Source organism: Wyeomyia smithii, chromosome 2 (assembly GCF_029784165.1).
Source record: "Wyeomyia smithii strain HCP4-BCI-WySm-NY-G18 chromosome 2, ASM2978416v1, whole genome shotgun sequence".
In the NCBI taxonomy this organism is placed as follows: Eukaryota; Metazoa; Arthropoda; class Insecta; order Diptera; family Culicidae; genus Wyeomyia; species Wyeomyia smithii.
In genome coordinates this window covers 82,570,643-82,588,349 of record NC_073695.1, presented here as the reverse complement: position 1 = coordinate 82,588,349, position 17,707 = coordinate 82,570,643, and the positions used below count along the sequence as shown (strand labels likewise).

The window sequence follows — 17,707 nt, the reverse complement described above, 5'->3', positions numbered from 1 at the left end:
TGAACCGTTTTCAATACCATCATGTAAATAGTGGGCCGGTTTCAGCGGGAATTGCTAATATAGCAAAAGCTTACTGATAGGTTATATTTAATTGTCTGAAAGTTTGAAAAGGATCGGTCAACTAGATAATTTTCTACAGCGTTTTCCGTGATGCAATTCGATGTGGGACACCATTTATACTGGTATAATGAATTGATGATCACGAGACAACACAGGTGCACTCCAAAAACTCAAATCGAAAAACAGGAAAGATTTTAGCTATTAAACCATTCCTGTGAATTCTAGTGTCCCTAGCCATTACCGTTTATTCACAGTCTCAAACGATTTATTTTTATTTGTTTATTTGATCGGCCACTAGCACATCTCAGGCTATCGGGCAGTCTCAAATGAGTTTCCTCGTAAACATAATGTTAAAGCGACGAACCCGGCAAGCGATTCCTATACGACACTCTCACGTGAGTTAACGCGTTTTGGTAATAGCTAAAGCCACAAACATTCATACGAACGGTTGAATAGCTATAATCTATCATTTTTTCCGGTTTGCTCATTTGAAATGCATTTTTTCCATTTAATTTATTTTATCGCAAGAATCTCAGTTCGTACTCGCAGATATATAAAGCAACATTTTTGTTCCATATGCCTACTTTTAGTAGCAACATAAGACTACTAATACGGCGAATTTTTGTTAGGTTCTTATCTGAACGAGAATGACAATCCTTGACCAAATAGAGTCCGATCATTATCGTGTGTAATAGCGAAACAATTTTTATACAACAGTTATTGAGTCCCATATTGACACACTCACCTGACTTGTTGTTGACGATGTCGTATTCGTCGATGTCCTCGTCGATGTAGTCGTCGTCGTCTTCCTCCAGATGCGGCGCTACCATTTCCGGCAGCGTGCGTGATCGAACGCTTAGGGCCGTCGCCGATTTGAGGCCGGTGTTGGTTTCGATGGCCAGTGTCATTGGAAGCATTTTGATAAACACGTATGACAGATACAGCAGCGCAAAGGATGACTTCCGCAGCCTTCGGTTCTTGATGTACCTGTCGCTAATGAGGGCGTAGATGATCCGATGGTACAGTTGATTCTTCTGCTGGTGACTTTTTGCTGTACAACCTCCCCATATGTGGTCGGGGAAAAAACTCACTATCATCTTTGATGACTTACAGCTGTACAAACATTGCCGGAACGCAACAGGCTCATTTAATAACCATTAACGTTCGGAGGAAGAGGCTTGTTAGTGGACAGGGAGCCGTGTCAGATTCACTCCTGCAATCGGTCTTTCATCACACTGTAATGGTAACTTTCGATCTACCGTGAAAAAAACAAGTAAAACTTGAGGATGAAAAGCTTTCGGAGTCGATTGTTTAAACATATAAACGTTGTCACTTATTATTTTGCAGAATTTTTGAGAACCTAGTGTACCGAATTTACCGTGCATAAATTCAGAACCTCTGTTAAAATAATAAAAATAGTAAAAAACTATCTCAACTGCCAGGTAAAGCAACCAAACACGAGAAAACTGTACTGCTATGCTTTTAAAACCGCGTTTTTTAAGTAGCACGACAAGAATGCCTGGCTGCATAAGTATTTATTTTACGGATGGCAATCCTGTTAGTGCATTAATTTCACTGGCTGGCTTCCTGACGATGAGAAGCAAAAAAAAAGAAAAAAAAACTTTCTGACGGTACATTATTGACACGAACGCAGGAGATGTTTTAAATGCATGTCACGGAATTTCTGGTGAGAGCACTCTACTGGCGAAGCTTCCGGTTATTTGCGATTGTCAGATAAATACCGGGCAACAATTTTGTAGCGTGTTCTCCATTTTCCTCACTAAGCAATGGTTGCAGTTCCGGGCCAAGAATAATTCTGCTATTTTTAGATCCATTGAACAATCGAACATTTTTCTTTGATAGTTCCGTTAAGGATGGCAGCTTTTATTGGGACACATATATCATGTGTAGTATGTTTTCGGTGAACTGAAAATTCAATCAACTAACGATATGGGCGAATACGGTGAAATGTACGAAAGTTCAAATACCAACGAGCAGAAAAGAGTATTTTAAAAGGCCACCCGATAGCAACAAGATGTTGGAACTGCTCCAAACGGGTTCTGTTTCGGTTCGAGTGTGCTTGGACCCAAAACAGTAGAGGAGGCATACTTTTTTGCTGTTCATTTAGTATAGTTCGAGTTGTTCACCAAAAAGAGGTCACTCGTTGCTCCTGCTGCTAAACCGGCACAGCTCTTTACAACCTATAAATGTCTATTATTATTTTCTTCGATACGGTGCCATCGCGCTTGTCGTGTGCCTAATCGCAATCCAGATAGGATCCAATCGCTACCGTCTGCAAGCACGATGTCATTATTATGGGGTCCGCAAAGACTATTAATTTTAGGGGATGACGCTTTAGCAGCGTGTCCTTCACTAAACTGGTGTATAGCGTTGTGATGATAAGCGTGAACAATTTACAACAATGTGCCTGGTCAAGCGTACAAGGAACTGAATTTGCATGCATAATCTTATCGGGCGCTCGCTACTTCATTAGGCATGATTTATCAATGTGGGCAGCTATTTTTGTTTGCTTATTCGCGACATTACGAAACAACGCACAACAACGTCAGCAGATGTGCTTCCGCAGCTAGTTAGTCTGAAATTATTTAAGTTAAGTATCCTTTACGTTCCACTTGATTTGCTTCGAAATAGTTTTCCAGCAGCACATAGTACTAAAGCGACACACTGCCGCTACAGTTTAAAAAGTAGGAATAACGTGTTCCAATTCCAAAACAAGCCGTCAGTTTGACGTTGAGCAGGAAGAACGTTACACTTTTGTTGAGTTTTTCAGTTCTGTTGGGTTTTGTAAACGTGGACCTTTATTTACCATCAGGAGAAGTAGTAGTAACAACACGATTTAATACAATAGGTACTCAGAAGTAGGTACTTGAGAGTGAAAACTATGGAAATAATTTCTAGCTGCGAGGCAAGTCTTCGTGAAAGATGTTATTGAAAAAGGGCACTTGATGTAGAAAGTGGATATTTGCGACTGCAATTGATAATGAATAATTAGCGAAGGTTAAACCACAATTACCATATTCTCATGCCGCCTTTATCGCTCTTCTCGAGTTTAATTAAGCTAAACAGGATAAACCGCAAAATGATGGCAGTTACGCCAACGATTTAAACTTGATTAACATATATTTTAATACTAATCAATTCAATGGTATGATCAATTGCAAGCACGACATTGTACAGTTGAAAACTGGTGTAAGCTATAACATTTTTCAAGAGTTCATGCGGACATAAGTTTGTGAGCACCTTTTTTTTTGTTAATATTCTCGAAAAGTTTCGTTACACTAGAAACGAAATTATATAAATTTACAGCACGAAGAAAATATGATTTCCAAAAACTGCCGTTGCAAAAAACATGATAACTCATTAGTTACTTTATTGATTATTCAGAAATTTTGAAGTATCGTGTCCAAAATATCACAATTCATTTGTTATCGTCGGATTGCGACTCTAGTTTAATGAGAATTTCCAAAAAAATCGCAATTACTACTCAGCGCATTCTTATCGTTAAAGGGAAGCTCGTAGCCTCAATGGTCATAGACTCGCATATTAGTTCATCAGAACCGCTTAGCGTCAAAGCGACTTTAACGCAACGGTTTATTCTCAGGCTCCCATCGATTTTGCCATTTTGATTCTTCCCTAACGCTATTTTAAATTTATTTTTTATTTGGAAGAAAAAAAACAAGAAAAAAAAGTAAGACTCGACAAACAGTTTCCCACATCTCTCCAGGTAAAGTATAATTGCATAATAGAGGTTTTCCGTCAAAAATTTTCATTCGCTCAAACGATGTTTTTTTAATTTTTAAAACCCATCCTCATCTTAATTTTTTTTTCTTTGGGGCTTAACACTATTAGAAAAAATAAAAAAACCGAGAAATGCATGCCCCATCCATCTCAAGTTAATCAAATGTAGATGTTGTGATTTCAGCTAACCAAGTAATGGAACATCTCTGGCGAGTGCAATTTTCACTGTCGGAACCCCTAAAACGGCAAGCTTCAGCAGTACCTAACAATTGCAGTGGAACCAATGCATTTGGTTAGTCTTTTACTACGGGAACTGGAACTTTAGAGGCAATTAGTGTTTTCCCAATGAAAATATTTCCGCTGGTCGCTTTTGGAAGCGATTCCAACCGTAACAACGGTGGTGGACTCAAAGAATCGCTCCTTGCGTTTTGGCACTTTCGGAAATAGTGGAAATAGTTATAGTGTTCTGCTGCAATAAATCAGCCAGCTTCGGTGATTACGAAGACTTAAATAAAATTTTTAACGAAGATTTTATTTCACTAAACAAAAGTATTTACCTCTGTCTTTTCGAGTAGTGGTTCACATAGTTTTTCTCTATAAAATCAAACGTTCGATTCGTTCTTGGCTGCGGAAAAATAACTTAGCATATCGTAGCGGCCAAAATAACTGGCAAACGAATGTTAGTGATGATTTTGAGCCTTTTATACTTGTTCGTATCCAGTACCGATATACTTACTCTGCAAGTACTCGAATTAGATATTGTATCGGTCATCCATAATTACTCGATTATTCATAAAGACAAAATGCTGTTAATTTTACATAATAGCTAAACAGGCTTGAAATCCAAAAATCCGGCTCGTTTCAGAGATACGAAGCAAGAACTGTGAATGCTTCCCAAGTAACATTTGTAACATCTATTTAAAAACGAAATCAAATGAAAAGTCACACAGTGATCTTATTATAGTTACTATGAAATAAATTAGATCAAATAAAAGCAGAAACGTAACATATCAGTCGCGAGTTGACTATTTATCTCACCAAGATACATAAATGTTACACAGTGGGTAGTGTAACTCCGATGCCGTACAGTAACTTTGATCAATCATTGTTTGTTACAATTTTGTTTACATACAACTGATATGTGGAGATTGCAGAAATCTGATCACATTGTCACTAGTTGACAACTGGTGTGCAATATACGTATTTTGAAAGGTTACATTGCGGATTTGATTTGCTTAGCTGAGCAAAAACATGGACAGCTCTTATTTTCCGGAGCAGCTCGTCATTTTTTACCAAACTGATCGTGTTGTTGTATGGTCGTTAACAATTTTTTCTTCACCCAGTTTGCCTGCACCACCGCATGCTCATAGTTGGTATGGTTTATTAGTTATCCGTATCTGCAATTGTGTTGTGCAGACAAAACGGCATCGCTGCTTTGTTTTCAAACTCTTCACGATAAAAATATTACATCGGTAAACTAGAGCAAGACAGACTATTGCTCATATCTATGTGCAATTATTGATATTTTAATGCAATGTTATATTATGATAATTTCGAACGTTTACATATTCAAGAAATGATTGGAATCAATCCCGCTCATCAGCGCAGCAAACTGATGAAGTTTTCGCTGTGTCAAAAGTTATAATTTTTATGCTATCAGAATGATTTAATTGGTATTATTTTATGGAAAGTATTAGTACATGTCGAATATTATTAATAAATGGATAAAAAATATGACCGTCTTGTCCGTGGTTTCCCTATGCGATCGCTTCGTTACATTATAACAAGATTCATGGGTAGAGTAAGTTACTTCTTAACAAGATTTGTCAAGCTATTGTTACATGATAATACACTGGCAACATTTGAGATGCCGTTGTTTCAGTGAAACAAATTTGGACGATAAACAAGTGGCAAATAAACATGCCGAAGTTAAATAGTAGTTACGGCAGAGAATTGTGACCGAATTGTGATTTCCGAATACAACGTCAAACTCATTCTACTACCGACTGAGAGTTTTTGTACATCTTATCTCAAAATGTCATGTTTATTTTCTATTCGGGAGACCATTGCAAATGTTTGGTGAAAATTTGATCCTATTGCAACAAAAATCAAAACAGGAAAGATCTAAAAGTAACATTGAAATTTTGTTAAAACAAAAAGATTTCCACACAATGTTTTATAGAATATTTCCGTAACAATTTACATTGTAACCGCTTTAAAACGAAAATCCGAGTAAAAACGGTAAAAGTAATTTAAAAAAGGCGCGCTGATTCAAAATTCCGCGCAAAAAAACACGTTAATCCGAAAATCCACGAAAAAAGCATTATTTCGAAAATTCGAGTATAAACCCGCTATAGTTGACAATGCGCGAAAGAAAAACTCATATAAAAACTCGCGTAAAAAAACGTCTGAAAAAACCTGAGAGTAAACTCATTATGCTCGTTGCATTATGACTCGTTTCAACTAGCGCTACTCTCAGATCATTTAATTTTTCTTTAATAAATATGTATGTATGGTTCCAACAAAGATATAGCCACTCTATTGACCGGCAAATTCGAGTGAGATGATAGAAATGGCGATTGTTTTGAGTAAATAAACAAATCATTTCTGCTTCATATAGAAATATCCTGCAACAATGTTTTCCAACAATAAGAGAGGGATAATCGATTATTTTTTGCTGTTAATAAACTACTTTTAGGTATATGATTTGTTCCGGCATTGAAAAATCTTTTTAACGAGTATCCAAAATTATAAATTATTGTAATAAAGTTTTTAAATGCTCCAACATTTTCGAGGCGCGTGCTTTTTACGTGAGCAATATCATCAGTTTCACCATGAATTTTAATTCGCATGTCGAATTTATGTATAAGCACAGAAAACCACTCACATTTATATGACATGAACATGCTGGTTATATTTTAAAATATGTCGCTTTTCATTTTGAGGCATCTGTACTGAGTAAAAGCTAGACAAATTTGTCTGAGAAATTTGTTAAATCAAAACTTAAATTTGACCAAAGAAAAGTTTCATGATATGCACAATGTAACATGAAACAAGTTTTTTATCTGTTTCACTGCGATCGATATGTTACAAATCATGTTACAAATCATGGTCAAACAGCAACATCATTAGTAATAACTGGATAGTTGCATATAAAATTCCAATTTGCGCTTTTCAGGTTACATAGTAGTAATAATGTTTGTTGCAGAGATCGCACATGATTTTTTTTGATTTGTCACATAATGCTTACTGACACTCAGATGTAATAAAATATGTTGCTTGGGATTATGCAACCGGAGAAAACAGTGAGGATGCTTCTGCCGATGAACATTATTTCAGAAGTTCGTTTTTCCACTGAATGGTTTTCTACCGCCCTTACGTTCGTTCAATTTGGCTATTATAGACGTAAAGAGGCACATTAGTGAGTAAAATGTTACTTAACAGAAAGGCAGTGTCCCAGCGAATAAAGGTGATAACCGTTGGTTAATATTTTGTTGAAACCGTGTGACATTTCAAAGGCGTGCGAGAATCTTTCGATAAACGTGGGACATTTCGCGCGTTTTTCTAAGTAGGACATTTTGTTGAGAAGCGGGACTGTCTCGCAAAATGCGGGATGTCTGGTCGTTTAACTTAACAACTCATGCCTCGATTTTGATGATTTAGAGGAATTGGTACAGAAGGATTAACTGGCCCGGGAACAACGAATGAGTACGGGTGATAAAAAGATATGGATGAATGTTAGATAGGATTCTCTGGTTGGTCATCAAAAATCAGCGAGTGATGGACACGGTCATAATTTACTGTTTGTCCGAAAAGGGTTACAATTCAGATTATAGTGCGTTTTCGCAAAAGTTTTGCGAATATGATCGACTAACGGTTGAAGAGCATACATGCATTGAAGCAAGCATTGGGAAGGAATCTTGCCAAACTACTTGCACATTTGATATGCCGAAGGTGGGTTTAGTGTTACCAGTTAAGAAGGTGATAGATATAATGATAGTTGATGAAACGACAAAGTTACGCTTTAATTGGCGAGGCAAATTATATTGGGAATTCTACTGATGGATGACTAGATTAAGTGTCTCGAGGTTTTCATTCAATTTGTCCTAGTTTTAAGCTAGAAGAATTCAAGGATAGTTTGCCACTATACATTTTCTGAAGAGAGGAAAAACAGTCGCACAGCAACGAATAAGTCTTGCTGAACGGATGCTGAATACCCCCGAATCGACTGTTAAGTTTTAATTTCGTTATCGTACGAGTTGCGGAAAGACTTTTTCGGTGCAGTTCGAAAAGAATTTTGTCAGGTAATGTGTTATTTCCGTGCAGAAGTTTTTTCATAGTATATAGAACGATGCTTGGTTTTGTCAATGTTGTCCGAAAGTTAGGGTGAATAATATTTTGCAGTTCTGCAAGAACATAAATTTTCAAACTCAACATTCATGCGAGGTGAAAAAAATATTCAACATTCATGCATTTTCAACTTTTAAGAAAATAATAGTTAATTTAATACTCATGGAAAAATACTACAAGGTATACAGCCCTAGGGGTTGTATGAAATGGTGACGTAGGACTAAATGTATATATTATATGCTGCGATAAACTGTTCATAGGCAACACTACCGTTTATATTTGATGGTTGTTATTGTAAAACTAACGATGCATGAATACATGAAAATTTTACCCTAGTAGTAGTTGTGAAAATTCTCATAACTCTTATCTTCAACATCTATAGTTCTTAAAAGAACCGATTCCATAATCTTCAGTATGGAATTCGTGCTACAGAACGCTGATGATCGCACCACCACCGGTAGTATTAAATATTTTGTTGGCCGCGCATAAAATTTGCTCTCCGCTGTGCCCTCCAGTAGCTGTGCTAGCAAAATATCCTGCAGTGTACGATGGTAACTGTTGCTGCCGTATGAAAAATAAAGGTGAGATGCTCCGCACTGCCTGGAAGTTGACTCGTATGCAGCTCTCGTTTCTCAATGTCGCGTACCTCTAACAGCTATACTCCACTCGCTGTTGTGTGACAAACTAGACTGAAGCTGAATTTTCTACACGCAGTCTTTTGTATCGAGTTCAGCGTAGATTTTTGCCATTAGGGCGTGGCCACACAGCTTAGAGAAAAACAAACAAACCAAAACACTTTGTTGAGTCAAAATATGTAGGCAGTGGAATTTATTTCGTCCATGTTATTGTTATCTGTGCTTGTGAAGCAAGCCATTAACGAGGGAAATGTATGGGAAAGCTTGACCCTGGAACTTTTCACCTTTTTCCACCATTAAGCAGTAAAGCAACAAAATTCTTACGAATGCCCACGAAGGGGGAGAGGGGGACTCAAGAGAATCTTACGTAAGATTGAAAACTTTTAAAAACTGAAAAAAATTGCCAAAACAAAAAAAAAAAATCAAATTAGTTAAATTATTTTTCGCTGTGATTCTGACAGCTGAACCTTGACAAAGCAGTGAATTCACCGTCGCTGAATAATTTTGTACTTTACTTCATTTCTACTTGATTTTAAATTTTATTTACTTTAACATGATATTAACTGAATTAACTTGTTTGGTTTTTATCCTCTACAAATACGCTCTATATAAAACAAATGTTTCATCTTCGAAAAAATTTTTTTCCTTGAAGAAAAAATCTTACGTAAGATTCATGGGGGGAGGGGGGTAATGCAAAATCTTAATAACCCTTATTATGAGGGGAGGAGGGGTCGAAAATTTCAAAAAAAGTGCTTACATAATCAATGAATGACGCCTAACCGACCGTAAGGACGTAGCCGGTGCCTTTATTGATCTACGTTGAAGATGGTAAATTCATCCCAAATAACCATCGTGCAATCTCACTTGCTCACAGATCAATACAACACAAACATTCAATTTTTTGGTTATCGCATGAGGGTGCCAATGGAAATCGGCTTTTTAAATTCGTTCAGCGGTAGGTCTTAAAAGTTCCGTCTTCTTGAAAATGTCAGCTCAGTCGTGCAGTAGCTTCTTCCCAGAGCCAGGTATAGTCTCCGAATTCCGTTTTTACAGCCAGGTAGACATTAGACACAACCTTCCGTTGCATAGTCTGAGAGAGTATTTTTTTCCGAACAATCCTTCGCCTGGTTAAAGTGCTGATACTAGACACCTTGTTTTCCGTGAGAGAAACAACGACGGTGGCATGGCAGTGAAATAAGTAGGCAACAAAACAAAAGAGTGAAATTAAAATTGAATCATATTAAAGAGCTGCAAGAAGAGTGAAATTGAAAAGTTGCACATACACACACACACATACAGAGAATGCTCAGCTCGTCGAACTGAGTCGAGTGACATATGTCATTCGGTCCTTTGGAGCACTTTGATATCTTTGGTTTTGCCAGTAATTGCTATACCTTTCTAGGAGAAAGGCAAAACCCAAATTAATCCACCTAGCGGTGAGACCCAGCCTTTCTCTTTTCTTTTTCCTGGTATAACCGGAACGTCACTGTTCTCATATATAGGTTGGATTCGTATATATACCATTTTAGAAGGAAATTAGTAGGAAAATTTTCCCTGACGCAGTTGGTCTTATTCATATTATTTCCTTTGTTTCTGAGATGTATGACTAAAACCGGGGAGTTAAATCCAGATGACTCCTTCTGGTTGCTTGAATACATTCTTGAATGGTCAATTATTACCTGATCCGGGTATTTCCATGGCGACATTCTGTTTCTGAACAACAGCCCAAAATGGCCAAATATTATCCAATTTGAGAATTTGAGAAATATGATACCCAGAGGCCAAAAATCAACTTCAGACGCCATTTCAAATTTTTGGATAGTAGCTTCCAGTTTCTGGAAACAGCATAAAAAGGACTAACATTACCCAATGTTGGTTTTTTAGGAGCCGGGATAATGCTCAAAGGCCGGGAATCAACTCCATACTTCATTTTGAAATCAGATTTAACGACTAATGATTTCTGGAAAACAATCTTAAATTGCCAAATACAATCCAATAAAGGTTCATTCATTCTCTGGATTGTAGAATATTGATGTTGTATTTAAAATATAAAATGTGAAATATGACGTTATATTTTCGCTATAGAAATAGCGAAATAACAAAAAAAAAATTTCAAACACTCTAATCACGAACAATACCGGGAACGTTCAAATAGTACAGTACATTTAGATCAACCAAATTCGTTTCTTTCCATAACTTTGTTATAAAATTGTTATAAAATTTGTTATTTGTACGTTTGAGAGACAGCCCGTAGTTATGTTCAAAAAGGTCGTGTAATCTTTGAGTTAATGGACTTTCGTTGTTTTTACAATTTATAGCACAACGGTTGAAATAACAGTCCGATTATAATCAAATGAAATGGCAACCAAACCTTTCATTTGACACTAAGATTGTTGAAATTAGTCCAGCCATTTTTGGGAAAACTAGTGAATTTGAAAAGTCATCGGAACATGTTTCTGTTCACAACTTTTGAACCATATGTCTAATCATGAGTGAGTGAAAGTAGTCTTCGGAATATGCTCCTTTTCATAGCTGGATAAGGAATAGTCCAATTCTAAACCAATCAATAGGGTCTCATGGGGCAACTAGACCTTCTATTTGACATTGATTTTATCAAAAACGGTCCAGCCATCTCTGAGAAACATGAGTGAGATTAAACAGTCTCCAGAACACGTTTCTTTCTATGGCTTTTGAACCACATGCTCAATGTTCAATCTATATAAGATTCAAAAGTTAAGGGTTTTTCAAGTAGGCCGTTAATTTAAAACCAAGTATGTCCAAATCGGTTGTGTAGTTTCTGAGATAATGATGTTTTGTGACTTTCTCATTTTGATACATAACTTCTGAACTAACAATCCGATTAAAATGAAATTTAATAGGATCCTATGGGCAATTCGACCATTCAATAAATTTTATGAAAATCGGTCCAACCATCTCTCAGAAAAGTTTGCACATACACACACACATACATACAGAAAATGCTCAGCTTGTCGAATTGAGTTGAGTGATGTATGACATTCGGCCCTTTGGAGCACTTTTATATCTTCGGTTTTGCAAGTGATTGTTATACCTTTTTAGGAGAAAGGCAATGAGTGTCAAAAATAGCCATTTTTAAAATAATATCGCATGCTAGCCTGAAGCTAACAGCGGTCTCGATTAATTAGATTAGTTGAGAGAATTTGTTATCGACTTTGTTTTTGGTACATTTTGCCTGTTGTAGGATAAGTACAACGGTACACCGTGCGCCAATGCTGAGTGGAGAGAATTTCCAGCTCGAAAAGATCATCGACCTGATCAGGAGTCGAACCCGATATCACAACAGTGTGGGAGTGCTAGCCAATCGACATCGCTAACCACATGCCACTGGGACCACACTCGTGGCACCCAGAAGCCGTAAATCGATCCAAGGTAGCATTTTTAAAACCAAGATGACCGAATAGTTAAAAGGTGCTTTATGGGACACTTGAAAAATGATGGCGCTTTTCTAGTGATAGTAAAATTGAAATTTTTCCGACTGTTTTGCTCATTGACCAAGAAAACTGCTCTAAAATGTATTCTATACATCTTATTCTTAATTTCACTGAACGAAGTCTAGTTTTATTAAAACATGTTTTTCCTTCATAACTCCTTGAACCTGTGCTGTAGATTTTGGTAACAGCTCAAAATTATGGCGAGAGACGTGTGGTCGAAAGCGGATGCTAACAATACTCGTTAGGGTGGATCAAGGTAACAAAAGGTAGGATTTCTCATTCAAATCTTTATTAAAATGTGTCTGAAACGGAATCAATATAATTTTACTCTAGCTCTTTGCTATCGAGTTTCAACATTTCCATGTGACGATGAACCACTTTAGTACTCATAGCCAAGCAACGACAGCCAGTGCAGATGTGAATGGAAAATCGATTGTTCCTACAAATCGGGCTCAGACTCTTCTGGGAAAAATGGGAAACTTGATTATTTTATTGTAAAAATACAAAACTCAGCAGATATATGAATGAGGCTCGCAAACAGACTTAACAGAGCATTATCAGCAGAATATGAATTCGACAAAAATTCACCACCCTTAGGTTAAAAGTTCGAATAGAAATTTAAAGTCGCAATAATAAAGAACTTGAATTTTCTTTTTCAAGCTTTAAAATTCATCAGAGTGGCAGTAACCCGAAATTGTAAATAATTTTAAGGCTTTGGCAATGAACTAAAAGTTCAAAAATAAATATCCAAGTGTAAATTTCGTGTGTTGCTGCCGCTGATATATCAATTAAATCGTTGAAGCTAAAGTACGTTTTTGGAAAAATATTTCTGTAAATATTATTGTATTTTGCATTTCCTACTAATATAATCTGAAAACTTCAAAATTCACTCTTGTTCACCATAGTTCATTTACCTAACATGATTTGATACATGGAATAATACCTATGAAAACTTTCATCATTTGCTCAACCTGTTTGAAAAAGTAGCAAAAAAACACAGACATATTTGCACCTCACGGAAACGGGGAGGGGTCCAGAGGGGTGGCACCTTTACCAAAACTTAGAGCTACTATTCCCCTTGAATAATATTCCAAGTTTTCACAAATCGACCGCGCCAGTGCTGAGAACGATCATTTTCAAAAAAAAGTTTTGTCTCGGGTCTTCACGGGTTATAATCACATACCCCGAAATTGCACACTGAAATTGCGAAAATTTAAAAATAGTTAGATATAACGCAAAACGGACAAAGTTTACGCCCCTAGGGATCACAAAATCTCATGATTACCTATATAGGTACACGTTTTGTTGAAAAATTACTTTGGTTTAAATCTGACCTTTAGGCCCTCTGCGCCACCTCTAGGCCATAATAAAATTTAACCAATTTTTTATATGTTGCTTATTGAACCCCAAGGAGGCTTTCCCGCAAACATGTTTGAAAATAAGCCCCACCCTAATTCTCAGTTATGAAGATCTGACAGCTGATAGCGTTGATATTTACTATTTCATACGTTATTCAGCTCTGTTTACAAAACATCTTTTCGTTGCAAATAAAAAAAATTCAATACTAAACTGTTCAAAAAAACTTGTTCAATCTAACCATAGAATAAGTTGAACACTTTTTCTATGTTGGATTGTGGTAGTCATACATTACAAAGTTCATTTGGATATGAAAAGTGCAAAGAGAAAGAATACTTTCGCATGTATTGCGGGGGGTTTAAGTAGGATAAAGTGCCAGAGATCTGCATGCACAGCAAGGACACATTTCCACATAATTCATTGGTAAGCAATCTGCTTTAGTTCCTTCAACCAATCAACTCTCGGCACGGGGAAGCTCTTTACAGTTAATGATTCTTGATTTGCTCAATTCAAACCTGACACCACTATTTTTCCCTGTGTCAAGTTGTGTACTCGAAAACGGAACGCTTTCCTGTTTTATAGAGAATTGATTCTATTATTAGCTTCACTTATAGTGTACCTACTAGTGTAGTGCCGCTACTGCTGTGCGCTTGCCGCTCGAATTTCACCGCATGAGCTTTGTTTTCACCAAGCAATGATAAATTGAGGACGATCAATTTAACTGGCATCAGATTTGGGTTTGACGGCTGGGACCGAGATTTGGACGGCTCTGCTGGGAACCAATAAATTTGAATGATATTGTATCGAATGTAATTGAGATCTATGGCTATTATTGTACACACATGGGTTATGCTATCGATTTTCCTCGTAGACTTTAGAAGAAAGTTTCTGCATCAATCTTTATTGTGGTCATCTGTTCTATGACACTTTACCAGAACAGTAAAATTGAAATTACTTTTATAGTCACTTGGATCGAACATTTAAAGCAAAGGATGGAAACAAATTATAATACTTGATGCTATTATAGACATGTGATAAAGAGATAACAACGATAGATGTCGAAATTTCGATAAATGGTTCGATGTCATTCTCTCCTACAACTCTACGTTTACATAACCAAAACACTGTGCAGTTAAAGGCTATCAAATTACACGCAATCACTGTATGAAACATCTATCCGTTTCTGTAACGTAAAATCAATTCGAAATCCATCAATCCCAGTGACACCTACATGATCCGGACTGGGTATGTGTGTGTATTCAGGCCGGCTTGTTGTTGTTCAACACTATTCGATTTTATTTCGAGGGAAATATGAGAATGCAAAGTTAGCACGTTTTTTCCATTCTGACAATGTGAGCATGGTACCCCGTTGTTGGGAGAAAACTGAGGTAAATTTGCACATGCTCACTGAGGCACGATTGGCTTCTGGGTCGGCATACACTCTGATTGTGTTCTAGCTATACGGTTGCTTTATTCGATTCGTCGCTTTTGCGCCTCGAATGGTAATATAATCTGACATGGACTCAGTTATGTAGTAATACCAACATTTTTTTTCCTAATTTGGTAACAAAGTTTAGTTGTTTAATCTTCATGTTAGATTTTTTTTCGAACGTTAAAAAGTTTTAGCGGGTAGTGGACACTCTTCTCGCTTCTTCTTGTGCTCTCACGTTCGATCCGAAGTCCTTTGTGCAAGTGGTTGACAAGGCACACAAGTTCTCCATTGTAACCATACGCTCTGGAAATGGAGCTATGATCGGCCAATCCCGTTTGCACAAAGAAGGTGGTAAGTGAAACATGCATGTAAATACTTAAAGTGGTTGTTCCAACTCCTCGGAGAACTATACCAGCTCCATTAGTTATGCAATTGTATGGTACCACTAGGGCAGGCGGCCGTGTTTTAAGCGTTTTAAGCACCCGAGATGGGCTGCAGGCATGTGAAGGTTGATAACCTCTTTTCTTTGATTGCTCAGCGGAGGTGACGGCGAAGGCGGTTAAAAGTGACTGTCTTGAGGCCGTCTTTTACCAAATTTGATAGGCTTGTTGTAGTATGTGCACTCTTCGTGCTTCTCATCTAGAATATGTCTTCGCATTCCTTTCTTACACTCCTTGCTTGCTTGGTATCAATATTTTCTATTTAGGAAAAATCGATGGGGATTTCGGTCGGCTGATAAGAGAACAAGATTACGGCTCTTGTAAACGGTGCCTGAATTAATATGCATTTCAACGAATTTTCCTAACAAAATTTGATCCAATTTATCGATTTTGATACTTTTTAGGCGTGTATCCTCGATTGATTGGCATATAAAAGTAGAGATAGCTTACGAAAAAAATTTAGCCAGATATACTGGTAGCGTGCTTCTTAATATTATTCTGAAAGTTTTTCATCCAACAAGCTTTGCTTCCATCAAACGGCATGTTACGGAAAATAAAATTCGCACAATATTCCACTCCAAAAATTCCACATTCCTTCTGATAATTTTCAGCTCAACCGGATCTACTGTTAGTAACATTCAACACTCTGTCGAACTACCTTTTCACTCTTTTTTATTTGATTCAACAGTAATCATGTCACAGTTTTTTCCATTACTTTAAACATTATGCTGCTGACTGGACTACACTTTGGAATGCATCCTTTTCACCATAATCCTTATTCATTTTTTGTCAGACACTATTGAACCGTACTTTGGAACGTTTTCACTGAACTCAATTTTTCTCACGTCAAATCCAATTGAAGAGGATATCTTCACAAACGCACGGGAAAATATTTTATTATACTGTGTCCTGCGATGGGGAGCTGTTTTTCGAGACCAACGCGCTTGTGAGCGTGCGTATGCTCCTGTTAGAATATGTACAATGGTTGAATGTATGCGTAGGTGTGTGTGTGTGTAATGGTAGTGGTGTAACGAGTTTCGAGAGTGCCGTGAAAAACGGTACTTTCGCGGATGGTTGTACGATGTGAACTGCGAGCGCTGAAGCTCCACTGGAATGGCTTGGCCTGCGAATAGAAGCATTCTTTGAGCAAAACACTGGACGCACCAGAGGGAGAGTAAACGTTTTGAACGCTGTGTTGGCTCTGGAGAATCGAAGAGAATGGTGAGAGAGACTGGAAAAGCACGTGAAAAACGAGTTTTTCCTAAGGTCTTGTTATGGTCCCATCACCATTAATGTGTCGAATCGGAAATGAGTAGTTGATTGAGGACATCATTCAGTATGCCTGCTGGCCAATAAAATCGTCTTCTAGAGTACCTGAAAGGCGCTGCAAAGAAAAAATTGCAACTGTTTGTATAATAAATTTAGATTGAAAACCATGACAAAATTGGGGCAAAACATTCCTGGTTTATTCATGTGAAACAAAACTTTTCGTGTCATAGGGGATGATAAAGAGTAGTATCGAAGAAAGAACTAGCAAATATTTGGAGGTGGAAACATCCGGGTCATCCGTCTGCAAGGCGCCATCAAATTGGTTTCACGTTGCATAGCGCGAAAAGTTTATTGTATCGTTTTTGCTTCAATACGCTTGAGAGGAGCTTATTTAAACAGGGTAAAGACTTTATACAAATACAAAACTGTCATGTTGATAATTTTTACTATACCTATATTGTATTTTCCAACAACGAAATAAATAGGACTTCTATGTAGGAGATCAATACTTTAGTAGATTATATTGCGCTCAGACTAAATGAATTGAATGAAGAGACTTAACACAAGAGTTTTGTGACTGGATTAGTTGATCGATATCGGACCGGATGGAGTTCGGAAAGTCCAGTCCGAAGTTCGATCGAAACAGAAATTTGATAGATCGCTTTTTTTCAAACGGAAAACGAAACGAGCCGTTCCGGAACGGGTAATGCTTCCTGTGTTCGGCAAACTTCCAACCAATTTCTACAGTGAAATTGAGCGTTATGAAAATCACAAACTGGAAATCGTCTTAAAACATAATTTATGAGCAGCGCTCGCTAACAATCGTTTAAAACTTTTTCTATTAGATTTTATCAAATTCCTTATGCGTGATGATGATAACTGCCCTCCTAAATACTTTTAGAGCATTTTTAATTTCTTCAGTTACTTCTGTTTGAC

The 17,707-nt window shown here is 37.2% G+C and overlaps 1 protein-coding gene across 11 annotated transcripts in view; it reads right to left on the bottom strand.

The window, feature by feature from the left end:
- Positions 1–16,591, bottom strand: part of LOC129724848 (uncharacterized) — a 74,173-nt gene extending 57,582 nt beyond the window's left edge. For 3 of the 11 annotated variants that reach the window (XM_055680087.1, XM_055680088.1, XM_055680078.1), the window contains exons 1-2: positions 16,161–16,591; positions 806–1,315 (exon numbers count right to left, since the gene is read on the bottom strand). In XM_055680087.1, the coding sequence (XP_055536062.1) occupies positions 806–1,157 (352 nt within the window). In that variant the 5' untranslated portion in view covers positions 1,158–1,315; positions 16,161–16,591. The other 8 variants (XM_055680081.1, XM_055680079.1, XM_055680080.1 and 5 more) reach the window with 8 other exon arrangements.
- Between the last annotated feature and the right edge of the window lie 1,116 nt (positions 16,592–17,707).